General features: G+C 40.1%; 2 protein-coding genes across 2 annotated transcripts in view; one reads left to right on the top strand and one right to left on the bottom strand.

The window, feature by feature from the left end:
• Nucleotides 1–8,498, bottom strand: part of NFX1 (nuclear transcription factor, X-box binding 1) — a 37,354-nt gene extending 28,856 nt beyond the window's left edge. Inside the window, exons 1-2 of the mRNA XM_053466925.1 lie at nt 8,300–8,498; nt 925–1,989 (exon numbers count right to left, since the gene is read on the bottom strand). Of these exons, the coding sequence (XP_053322900.1) occupies nt 925–1,989; nt 8,300–8,321 (1,087 nt within the window). The 5' untranslated portion in view covers nt 8,322–8,498. The remainder of the gene's footprint in view (nt 1–924; nt 1,990–8,299) is intronic.
• Nucleotides 8,499–12,983: 4,485 nt separating this feature from the next.
• Nucleotides 12,984–15,819, top strand: part of LOC128496881 (dynein axonemal heavy chain 5-like) — a 115,365-nt gene continuing 112,529 nt past the window's right edge. Inside the window, exons 1-2 of the mRNA XM_053466699.1 lie at nt 12,984–13,101; nt 15,543–15,643. Of these exons, the coding sequence (XP_053322674.1) occupies nt 12,984–13,101; nt 15,543–15,643 (219 nt within the window). The remainder of the gene's footprint in view (nt 13,102–15,542; nt 15,644–15,819) is intronic.

Here is a 15,819-nt window from a genome sequence, read left to right as displayed (position 1 = left end):
TATACATTATCTTAGCCCAATCTACTTGAGTAACACTTCGACTACTTATCATACAGCCCTGTGGTAAACAATAGAACCGCTAAACCATGCAGAAACTCAGACTAATACAAGGTCTATTGAGTAATTGGCTTCATTAGCGCTGCCATAAAGAATCAGCTCAGTGTGGCGTATGAGCAAGGAAAGTTACCCAAAATATCACATGACTGACAGCAATGGCAGCCTCAACCAAAGAACATTTGTGGGGGGCTGAGAAGGAAGAAAAAAAAAAAGGAAAAAAACAAAAAGGAAAAAATCCAGCTTTTTTGAAAGAGAAGCAGAACTCAAGCTGACAATTCATAGGCAATGAACCACCTGCTACCACATCATGTTCACAACACTGAAGGTTTGGTACAATGTGAAACATAAAGGTGAACCAGCTTTGCATAAAAAGCATTTTTGCACAGGCAAGTATCACATTTTATCTATGTTGCTTTTCTCCTTAAGGGGACACTCCAGTCATCATACACCCTTTAATGCATATGATACCTGCATGGTATTCCATGTAGTCCATTTTCCGACTGAATGCTTCTCCCTGCCCATGATTTACTCGCTTCCAGCTCAGACGAGTTGTGTGTGCAGAACCCTCTGTTTATACCTCAGTGCACATGTCTAAAGGTCTCCCACTGAAATCATTGGGAGCACTTTTCTGCCATTGATTGACAGCTTATTTAACAGAATAAAAGCCTTAGAATACCTTGGAATATGTTTAGGGTTTTCTTTTTTAATTTTTATTTTAAACACTGAGTTGTACCCTTTAAAGTGGCATTCCAGCCATCTTTGACATTGTTAAAGGTAATGTACGCTAATGTCAACAGGTGAAGTTTTTTTGTTTGTTTTTTTTTTTTTTTATAGAGAAACAAACTATCGGCAGATGACACGACTTACCTGTGTGAGTTTCCTTGTTCTTTGGTATATCATGTTTTTTCCACTGTCTGCCAAAGCCGGGCTGCATAGATGTCTTGGGAGGACGATCCTGAGGGGGAGGTTTTCTCCCTGAATGTTTATCGCCATCAGTTGCCCAATGGGGGCCACGTGCCTTTGGCTCTTGATAGGCATTAGAGAGGACAGGTTGCTGTCCCCTCTCGACTTTTCTGTCTTTAGCTGCCGATTGACTTTTGTCATGTCTCAATACCTTGCTTCTGTGAGGCTCATTCGGTTTACATGGTTGAACAACATCTTGGGGTTTTTTCCAGTCCAAGGAGTCATGTAGAGTGTTCTTCACAGGACGTGGTTGCCTCGGCTTGTCTTCACATGCTCCATCCCCATCATACCGTTCAAGTCTGGTTTTGAAATGCTCTTCCTTAGGTGGTATTGATTTTGCCATATTCCGTGGGGGTATGTTCTCAAACATGTCTTCCACTTTTTGCTTGGGAACTACTCGTTTGTCTCGGTCATACGAATGCTTTGTTCTATCTCTTGGACCTCTAAGAGACCCTCCTGACACATGGGTCAATCTCTTTGGTTTAGCTCCTCTGTTATCAGCGTTGCCCACCTCCTTCTCACTTTCTGATGAGCACAAGTCACTGGGCTCTCTTGTTCGTATGCGCCAGTCACCAAGCGGTGTGGTTCCAGCAAAAGCTGGCCTTGCTGATGTGTCTGAGAGAGGTTGCCTGGGATGGTTTCTAGTGTGAGACCTTTCACTTCTTGACCTATGCCACCTCTGATTCTGAAAGCTGTGATTCTTCACAGGTTTGTTTGCACCAGAGGTGTCTGGGGAGCCCTGCTGGCTTTGTTCATTGCTACTTTTCACAGTGTTGTTAAACGGCATTTTCTGTGAAAGGCTCTCATGGTTCTTCTCTCTGGGAGGTTGCTGGTGAGAAGGGGGCATGTTATTGTTCCTGCTCCAACCTCTGTTACTTTCAGGTCTCCCATGACTTCTCCAACTGGGCTGGTGACTTAATCTTTCTCTGGGAATAAAGTCAGCTGCATCAGGATTGTACTTTGATGGCCCTACATAACAGAAACATGTGATTAAATTAGCATTAGTTGATTTTAAATTGCATATTCATTATAGGAGAACATTCACTTAACATAAAGTATTTGTGTGTTGAAGCGTGACTATAGCCATATGTCTACCCATTTTCAGAAGTCAGCTATACAGAATGTTCTTTACAGTGCCATATTGGGAATGACAGACTGATACGTTCCTGTTGTGCTTTTTAATCATCAGTTTAAGAGAATAAAAGGAAAACTTTATCAATTAACGTGGTAAACAAATCAACCCCCAATGACTTACAGAAGCAAAAAAAAAAGTGTTTTGGCAACACAGCTTACATCATTCTTTAGATCACTATGTGAACTTGAAGACTTTCCAAAAAGAATGCATTCACAAACAATTTAAAAAGGTGGATTTCATACATTGTTGGATGGGATAGGTGAACATTAACAAGTACCTATTTCAGCCAGATATTGCTTGGCTGTGCGCCAAAGTAAGTTTAGAGCCTAGCAACTCCTCTGCCAAATATAATAAGAATCCTAAGATTTAGCATTCTTGATGCGGAAATGAACAAATCCACAGAACCATGGCTCCAAACAAATTAAATACATGCTCTTGCTTCTTACTCTTGTCAATAGATGAATAGATCTCTTTAGGTCTTACTTATGGCTAAATCAGATAAAACCAAACTCAGACATTGTTTTCAAGCATACCAAGCCTGTTTTTTTGTCTTCATCATGGTGGTTACCATTACCACAGAGAAAATGTTCCATTTCATTTTAGAATAACCCAAGACCATCTGAAATTAGGGTAAACTCATTTGTACCGTAGATCTGGTTATATTTTGGGGTATATTCTTCCTTAGTGACCAAATCTCAAGATTTTGCATGTACCTGAGCTCTCGGGGGGGGGGGGGTTACAGTGCTTTAAAGATGCAGAATTAAATGCAAGGAAAGGGAGCGTAACAGAATAGCAGGCACCTATAAACCTTAGACGCTTCAATTATTTAGTGGTATCATCAGTGAAGGCAATATTAGATCATTGGGTAAAGGAAAGTGTTTTTTATTGGAAATAGACAGTGGTGAAATATCTCTATCATGAACAAGTCCTTGCGATGCAGGATAAGGAGAAACAAAGAAATCCTTCATTATTTGGTAATCTTTCATTCAAACGTTGGCACTCAACAATGTCATATGACAAAATGGGCTCCATTGTGAGGGCGTAGCTGAATCACTATACAGGTTATTTGGGTATGGCCACTCAATATTCTTAACTTTACAGGGAGGCCAAGGAGTATCAGGTCCTGAGATTAGAAGGTTAAATAAATAAAAAGAAGGGTTCTTCTGGATGTGGATGAATTCAGTCATTATAGCTGCTAGAGGGTATCTGTGGGTTGCTGTAGGGGAAGGAGGGAGTTCTTGAGGATCCTATGTCTCTTTTAGTTCCTACTAGGGCTGCAACTAACGATTATTTTAATAATCGATTAGTTGGCCGATTATTTTTTCGATTAATCGATTAATCGGATAAAAAAATGAATGTAAATTTTTAATTTATTTAAAATAATTTACTAAACAAATGATGTTAAATACAAACAGCAGAATAAAAAACTTTGATAAAATGCATTTCTTGTCTTTATTTCCCAACCAGCCCCCCAATATATGCACATTTGAGCCCAGGCTTGCTACGCTGCCTCCCAGACATGCCATGCTGCCCCCCCACATATGCCACGCTGCCTACCACATCTGCCACTCCACGCTGCCTCCCACATCTGCCACTCCACGCTGCCTCCCACATCTGCCACTCCACTCTACCCCCCACATGCCACTGTGCCTGATACGCCTTATACCCCCTGAAACACCACTCCATCCTCCCCAGACATGCCACCCTGCCCTCCCCACATATGCCACGCCATGCTGCCTCCCACATCTGCCACTCCACGCTGCCTCCCACATCTGCCACTGTGCCTGATACGCCTTATATCCCCTGATACCCCACTCCATCCTCCCCAGACATGCCACCCTGCCTCCCAGACATGCCACTTCTCTACCCCCAGATATGCCACTCTACCCCCAGATATGCCTTATACACCCTGATACACCACTCCGTCCTCCCCAGACATGCCACACTGCCCTCCCCACATATGCCTTATATACTGTATATGCCTTATACCCCCAAATATGTCACTTCACTGCCCCCAGGATTTAGATTCCCCTAAATTAACCCTAAACTCCCCATTAACCATAACTGCCCCTAAATTAACCCTTAACACCCCCTTAACCACAGCATCCCCTAAATTAACCCTAAAGACCCCATCAACCACAGCATCCCCTAAATTAACCCTAAACACACCATTAACCACAACTGCCTCAAATTAACCCCAAACACCCCATTAACCACAGCTGCTCCTAAATTAACCCTAAACACCCTATTAACATAACTGCCCCTAAATTAACCCTAAACACCCAATTAACCATAACTGCCCCTAAATTAACCCTAAACACCCCACTAACCATAACTGCCCCTAAATTACCCCCACCTCCCCTAACTTTCAGTAGCCCAAATATATATATATTACATACATATATATATATATATATATATATATATATATATATATATATATATATACACTTACAGTTGGATGAGTGTCACAGCCATGTGGTTCTGGCCTGGAGAAGGAAGGGGCGGGGCCAGTTGTCACAGTGATTACAGGGAGGGGGAGTAAGTAGGAGCTGCTGCTGTGAGACGGTGAGTTAGACTAAACGGATTATATAATGAGGGGGATTTTTCAGAGCGTTTGCTCTGAAAAAACCCTCATTTTATAATCGATAATAATCGATTCAACTAATCGATAATGAAATTCGTTGCCAACGAATTTCATTATCGATTATTATCGATTTTATCGATTAGTTGTTGCAGCCCTAGTTCCTACTAGACGACTGACAAAAAGACAGTATAACATGAGCTATTAATCAGCTTTAATGTGGAATTCATTGTACTTTAGGGTTGTGTTAAATTAGAATACTCTGTCTCTAATGTAAGGTAAATGGTTTAGAGACTTCCAACTAATGTACTTAAAAACCTTACCTTTTGAACTATTAAAATAGAAATAAGTGTTGCCAAAAATGACCTTCAAGGGGTATCGCAGAGGAATAAGAAGAAGAGTCCCATAAATTAATATTGTTGTAACCATGATTGATTATATTTGTTAAGTGTCCTCTTTACGTCTTTGTACCTTCTGTTTTTGTGTCGTACACCGGAAAATGTACATCATTATAGGAAGGTTGTAAGGAGCAGGAGAACATTATTAAGAGCCGTACACTTTGTAAAAAGAAATATAAAATGATTATTATTAATCATAATAATATGAAAGCGCACAGCTTATTATAGAAACATTGACATTGCCATAAACACCTACTAGTTAGCACGTTATATTTTTGTAGGTTCCCCAGTATAATGGTTATCAGCCTAACATTTGTAACTAACAGTTATTGTGAAAGCACAAATATTCCTTGGATACCAAATCATGTAGAAAGCTCCAAAATATGGCTGTAGAAGAGTTTGGAACAGATACAATAAAAACCTATAAAAAGGTCCATAAAAGATACGATCTAGGGGAAGGAAAGGCATTATGATAAATGTTCATGTTGCTCTAAAATAATTACAGCTTTGTGCTCAGCTAAGGTAAGTAAATTGCTGAAAGTGATGGCCTAATGGTGACTTCCAGCCAAGCAAATTATGTGGTGATGCAAGTGTTTGTGTCAGCTTGAGCTTCAATACCATCTGGATTCACACTATATATTTTTTCCTTTGGTGCCCCATTGCATACTGGGAATCAGTTTAGTGAATAGAGTCAAAAGGGGTATAATCAACCCTAAGAAACAGTTACAAGGAGCGCCAATATCAAATATTCAGATTCCCCCACTTGGACCGGTGTAAATACAAAGCCCTGACAATGTTTTTCTGGATGGGTCTGGAGGTATTACTGCCCTACTTTTATTGTATGTGTAAAGCATTTCCTTGAAATACAAGATTCTAGGAAATATGTCATTCAAATAGTGATATTATTGGTATGTGTTGAGAAAAACTAAAATGGCAAAGAATGCATTCAAGTTTCAGCCAACATAAACCCTGTTTCTTAGTCTAGCAAATGGTCCTGTGATACAGAAGTACCAAGATGACTGCGCAGAAAACACGTAGATAATATACAACATTCAAGGTGATTTACTGCATAAAGTCCTTGATTGTGAGGGAAAAAGAGAAAAGAAAAAAAAAAGGTTCTGGCAGAAGCCCAAAAATCAGAGGAACCAATGGAGCAAGTACCTTCCTGACTCCCCTCACAGTCCTTCCCTGGGAATATTGGTGTTATTCATGAAGGTTAAGTGGAATTCTTTTTTTTTTTTTTTTTTTTACAAAATTGTCATGTGGATCTCTTCTTGAGAATATCAAGTACTGTCTGCTAATATCTCTGGGACTCGCAGCATCTACAGGTCATTCTAAAACAAGCATATAATCAGCTGTTATAACAAGAATATGTAATTGTAAACGCTGATAAGCTAGGGTTAAACTGGTAGGTCATTTAGTAGTTCCTACAGTGCTTAGCATAGGAGCCAGGTTTTATCCCAAATCACATTTTTATTTTCATGTATTTACAGTTTCGGTCATAGCTCCCCTCCCTCTTCTAAGATGATGCTCCACCACTATATGTTCCGTTAATATATTTCATCACACTGTTATACACACGCACACACTATCCAACAACATACACTAACATGTACACACGCTCTGGCACTATACATATATAAAATATACACACACTTTAACAATATACATACACTCACACATGGACTCTGGCTTTACACACACACCCACACAGTGACAGTAACAGTACAACACACACACACAGACTCTAGTACTCTCTCTCTCTCTCACACACACACACAGACTATGGTACTATACATAAACACACACTGACACTACAGTACACACACACTCCAGAATTATACACACTGACTCAATTGCGTGAGCACACACTCATACACTAACCCTCTCCTCCTAACATCCTCTTGCGGTCACATCACTCGGAAGCCTGGGTGTCCTGCGTCTGTGGCATCCTCTGGCCGGGCTTGATACACCAGTACCAGGTATTACTCCCAGGCACCGCAAAGTTATTTCTAGCCGCCATGGCGACCCTCTGCCCAAGATTTGTAGATCCTTGACTTAGCACAGTTGACCAAATATCAAAATGCTGCATGTCATTTGTGGCCTGGCATTTATATACACTCACACTACATTATTGGAAAAGGGCTTCCTGATGGATCAAAATAAAAACTCATGTTGGAATTGCAGGATACTCATAATAAAAATAAATCTTGCAACCATCTTTACTATAGCAAATAACAGAAAAACCCCGCACAAAAGATAACACCAGCTAGTAAACGCTACATAATTAAGGGAGCACCTAGTTTGTACAAACAGACATTGCAACATAGTAACAAGCCTGTTTGTACATTTAGACAAAAAATGTCCCTTTAATCTATTACACAAAAATATAGTTCCCACAGTCACTATGCCTAAAGCACCATAGAACTAGCTTCTCATAAGTAAGGTCCAATTGCGGAGATTGTGGAAGTGCGCTGGAGAAAGGCGCGAATGCATAAAGTGATGCGCAGAATAAAAGGAATTCCATGTCCACGACGATATCATCGGATCCATTACTTTAAGGTACTAGATGATGATCCATCATCCTCTGTGTACTCTTATCCGTCATGGGACACCTTGGGGATCCCCGAGCCATGCTGTGTCATCATACATGTAGTTTTACTCCATTATTAATGGGTAGCTCATTGCCGGAACATATGTAAAAGCATGAACATGGATGACCTTTGATTTGCCTCATTTAGCTTTCCTTTAGAAGTGACTTCTTAAACCACCAAGCTGGTTAACAGCATGTGATCAAAGCAAAGCCCTAATACAAACTGGCTGGCTGGCTGGCTGGCTGGCTGTGCTGTGCTAGTCCTGCTGCCATGGCGGTGACACAGGTCTGACAATAGTAAAAGTAAGACAATGACCCTCTTTGCACTGCAGGTTGGAACTAAAAATCGGTGCCTATTATAAACCGCACATAACATACACCATACGATGAATGACCAGGAAGTATTAGCTGCTTTATCAGGTCAGCTGACACCTGTCACTTGCACTACAGGAGAGTCACTGTAGGTATGTGACGCCATTATCTGCACAGCGCACATGTCTTGCCTCCTATACCGAAGCTACAAGCCAACGCTTGCTCTGTGCTGCGGACTTAATACCCCCGTCCTTTACCTGATGGCTGAGCCTCCGCCATGCCTTCTAGTCCGAGTGTCCCGTTTGCTGGACCGTCGTGTGCTCTTGAGGGGCAACAGAGACCACGTGACTACAGTTCCCCGGGGTAACGTTCCGACAACGGGCACTCAGCGTCTGATACTGAGGTTCCTGCCTGGGATTGACGTCACCCAGAGGGGCGATCTGTATCACTCAGAATGTCGCTGAACGCGCATGTGTAGTTTATCGCACCTATTTTTTTTTCAATAAACTTTATTTTTGCTCGAACACGCGCAATCTTTCGTTGAGTTCCTTTACTAGAGCCTGATTGATTGAGGAGCTTTGGGCCCTGTAGCATTCACACAGGAAGGGCCCCTTTTTCTGTATTTCCTGCCTATAGCAAGCACTTTTCCCTCCTTTATTCTTTGCCCGTCTCCTTTTATCTTGCCTGCCTTTTACATTCTTCATCCTCCTTCTAACTTCTGTTCTGCCCCAACACACACACATAACATATGGACACGAATACACACACACACGTACACACACATATAGTGTCCCCTGTTTGTGACTCACAGTGTTAACTAGTGTTCAATGGTGTTAAATAGTGTAAGCAAAATACATTGTTCTCCTCGATTCCTCAATCAGTTATGTCATGTTATGTCATTTATTCCTTCAATCAGATATGAATGAGTTACAAAATCAAATAAATAGTTTTGATAAAACCCTGCCCTCAGCTGTCTCTTTATCCCTTTCGCAACCATATGGACGTAATGGAACGTCTTGAAAAACTGCTAAGAGTCCCTATAGGACGTATCAACCTTGTTGCAGTGACAGAGAGATCACTGGCATGCTGTCCTTCATTGGTTGATGCCAGACGAGCCCCCTGCCGGCGACCAATAGAGTCGCTTTAGCGGACCTTTTAAATCCTGGCCCCAAAGCCATTGGTCTCCCCAGGCCAAGTTGCTCCAAGGTGTACCTTGCCCTGCCAGGGGGACTATAATCCCCGTTCCTCCCAGGCCAAGTTGCGCAGAGCGGTTGTCTCAGACTCAGGCAACCGTCTACCAAGGAAGACTTAACTAGGGATTTTGTCTTAATTTTTTGTGTTGTGCATCTCCGTGCACATTCGTTTGTTTGTCGTTTGAACAACAAAAGCGCAAAATCCGTGCTCGTTTTCATGTTCTCCTGAATACGAATGTACGAGTCCGATTTCTGGTACATTCCAGATTTTACCCTTATGGCGAGGTGCAGGCGATAGGAGGCACATGGTGTGGCTAGTTTCAAGATGCAGTCCATAATTGATCTCAACTTTGACTCATGTCTTCCATGACAATGCTAGTCGGAGTGAACATAGGCGAAGAGATGTTTCCCTGCAGCACCTTTGTAGCACTTAGGGAGAAGGTGAAGTAAAAATGAAATCGTTTTAATGCAAATATTATTAGCTAGCGTAATGTATATCAATTTTACATGACATGTCCATTTCAATTCCAGAGGGGAGAATTCTGGAGTCACACACACAATTCATCATTGTTTGCAAATAACTGGAGCTATGTTCTGAACCAAGGTCACTATAGAGCCAAGGATTTGGAAGTAAACCATCAGCGTAACTCTTTATGGGTAAAGGCTGCCACCACCTGGTTATAATACTCATTTATTCGCAGAGACAGAGTTATGCATTGTTCATTGGTTATGCCCGTTCCTCGTAGAATTATATGAAATATTATTATTCTAAATCATTGTCAGTGCTGAGTCCATGAAAGTATGGCTAGACCAAAGGGTGTTCTTTTTTTCCCAAACCAGAAAAAAATATCCCTTTTCAGTGCCAGGATATTATCGATGCCACAGGCAACACAGTAGTTGCTAGCTGTGGAATATGTCCACCTTGTCCCAGCACCTTTATGGGAAATAAGGTGGTTTCTAGATTGTAAGCTCTTTGAGCAAGGCTTTTCTTACCTTTTGTTTCCATAAGTCACTAGCACTACTTGTACAGTTACCAATTGTACAGCACTAAGGAATATGATGGTGTGTGTGTATATATATATATATATATATATATATAACAATAAAAAAATAATAATTATCAAGCAGTCACAGTGCAGTCAGTGCTACCCAACTGGAATGCTTTTTGGAACCATGGCACTAAGTGTCTACTACTGGCCCTGACAGCTGATCTGTCAAATACCTTCTTTTGGAGTTTGGAGGAGAAATATCTTGGATACAAGGAAGGACTGGCAGTCTGGCACCCTTCAGCCCTTCGGAGATCTCATTCTAATCCTGACGGACATGCAATCACCAACAAAATAAAGAAAGCTCATAAAAGATGTACAGAAAGGATCTATTCAGGATGAAAATGCTGCCTAAAGTCATTGTTATTTTAGATACCTTGGTGGCTGGATGTAATTAAAGAAGCATTAGCACTTTCCTAGGTGTCTTCATACTCTACTTACACAGCATTAGACATTAAGGAAACCTGTTAGCCGGCCAGCATATTCCTACTTAACCTTTTCAAGAACCCAAAGGACTCATCACTTAATATTTATCCCCACAAGACGAATCCGACATTTAATATATAAAGTATCAAATAGTTGCAAATGATTTTTGTCGATTATTTGTAAGATTTCTTTTTGGAAATATATCTGAGGGTTTGTTTTGCTCGCAGAGTAAAATATATATTTTTTGTACTGGTAAAAGTTTTGCCATTTTCACACTTGTTGCTATCATGTACATATCCCTTACACAGTTCGTGCTAACGCTTACATTCATCAAGTGCAAAAAAAATAAGATAAAAAATTTCTTGTCTGATGTTAGCATAAGTTATAGAGAAATCAAAGTGTCTTATTCTCATCTGATATAAAATAGTGGCGGATGGTTCATCAGGCTATGGGGTACATTCACTAAAGAGAGAGTTCCCAGGAGAGCATTATGAAGGACCACCAGTAGCAAGTTTGTCAAGCTGGCCCTGCATGATGCATTATTCAATGTGCAATGTGCAAGAACATTCACCGATTTGATTGCACATTATACCGGGTCAGCCAAGCTCTTCTTGCAACAGAAGCCCGCTGTGCTTGGCCCTTCATACATTATAATGAAGTCAAGGAGCTGAAACGCACTCTCCTGCAAACTCTGAATAGACCCCATGATGAATCCGTGTGAATGGAGTAGTTTGATGAACAAAGAGGGAGTTGTTTGTGTTTATTCGCCGTCCACTTTCTTTGTGTGTCGGCACAGAATAACTCGGAATAGCTTCACGAAATGTCCATTGTGTCAGTTAGCAACCTGCTTGAAAAGGTGTGTGCATTGTGCTCCCTGCCCTTGGGGGATTTGCATTTGGGTGAAAAGAAGCCGTATTGCTGGGATACAGTTAAATAGCCATACCCCCTCTGAGTCAGTGTACAATTCCATTCACTTTGTGCCATAGCAACGGAGCAGGGAGCTCAGCCAAATACATACAGAAAAGCTGACCACTTATGTTTCATACAGAGCCCACCTTTTAACTTAAAGACCCATCCGACAATCAGATTCCAGAGCACGGGCCAGGTAAAGGGAGGCATTGCGAGCTACGGGTTTAGACAGATTTCCTACAGATTACTAATCAAAGGAGCAGATCAGAAGAGAAGCAGATCACATTACAACTGTTGCTATGACATCATTTCAATACTAAAGTGAAAGGACAGCAGAGAAGCCCAAACTTGAACACCATCCGCAACAGTCACATACAGGGGTGAGAGCAGGCGTAGGTCTCATCCGAGCCTCAGCTCTCGAGACAGAACCTCTGCAGAATTTCCCAAAGGTATGTTTTGAATACACTAAACAATTAGAATGTTGCACATTAGACCGACATAGATGTCACCTGCCGAGATGTAGAAGTCATTTACTAAATGCACAAATTGTAGAAATAAGCCAGAGAGTGTTTTGGAATATATATTTTTGATCATGTTTTTTTGGGGTGCACAGATAATAGGTAAAAGGCACCTCGAATGAAAATTCATGTGTGAAAAGGTGAAGAAAGCATGAAAACTTTTAAGGGCTCATCAAGGTCATTCATAAAACTGCTGGGCGAACAGTTTATGTTAAGCGATAAGTTTCCACATTACATTTATTTATATAGCGCCAACAGAATCCATAGCGGTATTGCAAACAAGTCAGTTAAATAGTTTAAAATCACACACAAAATAACAACCCGGTGCAAAAGGAGAAGAGGACCCTGTTTTTGTGAGCTTACAATCTAGTCGGTGAGCTTACAATCGAGTCTGCCCTTATTATTAAAACGCATTGACAGGACGTTCTATAAAAACATGCGAATGTTAGGTTCCTTAGCCTTGTTGCCCTTCTGTCGACGACTGTACAGCTGACTGTATAAACACCAGTACATTATAATATTTTAGAGATTTGAGATTATTAGCAGTTTAGCTTTTGGATTGGAAGATCATGCAAGGGGCCCTCGTAAACCCACCATTATTGCCAGGAGCTTCGTTATTGTGTTATTGTTGGTGCCACAAACATTGTTTTTTATTATTTTGGCGATATTCCACCTTAAAAAATTCTAAATCAACCAACAGTAAAAATAAATATATATACTATGTGCATTGTGTCCCATGAATAACATTATATAACAACTGAGCTATTAATAATAATGATGATGATAATAATAATAATAATAATAATACACGTGTTAATAGTTCCGATGGAAGAAAGCGGCAGGACGGAGATGGACGGCGAAGAGCTCCCTATTGTAGAAGAGGAAACTGAAGTAGATTCTACAAATACTGTTTCAAAAGCGGAACCGGAGAGGTCCTTGTCCCCACCACTGGTGTCTCTTAATAAAGGTAAATGAAAAATTCAGTGCATGTAGACTCGACACCATGTCAAATTCAAGCAGCAGGCAAAGCAAACATGGCCGATAAAATATTTATTGAATCTAATATTTATAATGCTTAATTCATCATTAAGTCTAAAGCAAACTGAGCTCAAGAGCTTTGCGTTTTTACTTTCTGTTCCACATGTAGACATCAGAAGAACATTAGGCACCATTCACACCATGTCTGGATCCTTTCTGTGCTCCATTCATGGGTCTTGTGTGCTGTTCGTTTGAGAGAATGTGTGTACAACATGATAATGTTTATTTGGTATGTTACGTGTGATTTGGGTCACTATATTAATTAGGTATACCAAGGTATACCTAATATATATAATATAATATAATATATATAAAATAAATATGCAAATATTTGTTCTGATACTCATGTACCACAACCTTTTATATTGACACGGTAGAGGTTATCATCCCACATATAACTTATTGTGTCAGTCGTGTCATGTTGTGTGCAGACGGCTAGTGCCAGACACGAGGTATAAAGTATTGTACTAAACTGCCCAGGAGACTTTCGCTGCGAGCTGAGCAACCAGTGTTTGTTTGCCTTTCCTAGCAGCACCAAACAATGGAAGAAAAGGAGCAGTTTGGTGCGGTATATAAAAGGAGCAGTTTAATGACCCCTATCCCTTACTGACAACTCTCCGCCTCGCAAGCAGCATTCATTCGCACTGCCTTGGCCCAGACTATCACTTTTTTTCTCCCCAATCAGTCCTTCTTCGTAGGGGCATCGGCCAGGGTTCTCGCTACATAGGGGGTCAGAAACCCAAATATTTGGGTTTGTATAAAAAGCGGTTACATATACCTACGCAAATATGGTTTTCTCGTGCACCCTACTAAGACACATTTTTGGACGACTGATTCATATTCTATTATAATTTCTATTATTTTTTAGCATAGTGGTTCTGGACCACTATTTAATTAACTAATTCTTCCTGTATATAATTATTGTTTAATTATTGAGCAACTCAGTTCCTCTTTAATGGGTGTATTGGTTATTTAGTAATTTGGGGAAATGTCTTGAAATCACTTATTTATTCCAATAAGTGCTTTGAAACACTGAAAATGGAAAACAGGGGTACAAGAATCTGGGCTCCTTAAAATAGACTGAATTGCACTCCAGATTTTTCTCTTTCATATTTTTTATTCCTTAAAAGACAAATATAAAAAATACAGTTGCATATTGTTAAAAAAAAATAAAAAAAAAAGTGAGATCTGTAAAGCCAATAAAAATAATAATTCTAACCCATCTAGTTATTTTTGGGCCTCCACACGTTCCATCGATTGTACGCACAAAACCTCAAATTGCTTGCGAGGGGCAAGAAGGTTGCTTGCACCCCTAGCTTGCAATATATTGTTAAACATGGAAATAATCTAATATATTCATAATGGAAAAAATGAGAGTCTGGAATGACTCATAGACTAGTGTGTGACTTTTATAAGCGCAATCAAAGTGTCAGCCTTGGTGTTTGATTATAGAGGCTAAGGAATAAGATATGCCAACTTCTAAAGGTTACCAAGACAACTCATATTATGCATAACATAAACCATGGTTGTAAGAAGTCCCTCTACGGGTGGCTTCAAAGCGTTGCTGACCTAGATAATCAGACATGGGACCAAGTAGCCTCTGACTCTTTATATCATATAGAGAAGGCAATAGAAAAAAAAATAATATATATATATATATATATATATATGAATATAGAAATTTTATTCCATTAATCTTGCAGAAGAAAAAGGAAAGTATACAATGCAGTTTTAGGAGAATTTAAAACAAATTACAAGGCATGGAGGCTGTTCTAGGCCAACATAAGCCACTGGTGTAAGGTATGGAGATGTGTACAAAGATAGCAGCCTCGCTTTATATTTTGGGCTCCAATCTTCTATTTAGTTTTAACACTGTTGGAATCCACATATCAAGGTTACGTGTGCAGCGTCTACACTAATCATCAACCCAGACATTTCCAGCACTTAACCAACAAAGGCATTTCTGACATGACCTAGCAGAACATGTAGGACATCCTCCCTGGGTGCATCAGACCTATTCCAGCCAAGATATCTTCTACTTGGAAGGAATTCATTAATACAAAGATATGAGCAAATAAAACAGTGAGGGTTATTCTTCAACTTGATAATCGTGTTTTAGCTTTATTACTACTACTATTACTACTTTTGTTGGTATGTTTAACGTATTGATAATATCACAACACGTAATTACTTACAATAGTCTGCTATACTGTTTTGTAGAGACTGAACAAACATTACGTGGTATCTATCTCAGTTGCAGGGTTCATGTTCTTGGTATAGCACAATTAAGTCTATTATTAGTCTATTCGTCCGATTCCATGTTTGATCATATCTGAGCATGAACATATTCCTGTCCATTCTTTATTACAGAGACAGAAGTCAAAGGTCACAGGCGGCGGGGAGCTGTGAAGAGACCAAGTTTAGCGCCAGGGTCAGCCAATACTCTTTCATCTCCTACTACAGTGATCCCAGTAAGTAGCCATTAATCATGACCATTTTGCCATATTCTATACTTCACGTCGAAATGTCATTTTAGTGCAGAGATTTGGATTTTGGATTTTATATGAGTAGGCACATGTCTAAAACTGTATGTTAAGGGTACATCACTGAATGTTATTCTTCAAAGTCACCAACTAATTAGGTGACT

Source organism: Spea bombifrons, chromosome 5 (assembly GCF_027358695.1).
Source record: "Spea bombifrons isolate aSpeBom1 chromosome 5, aSpeBom1.2.pri, whole genome shotgun sequence".
NCBI classification, from domain to species: Eukaryota; Metazoa; Chordata; class Amphibia; order Anura; family Pelobatidae; genus Spea; species Spea bombifrons.
This window is presented reverse-complemented; position numbering and strand designations above follow the sequence as displayed.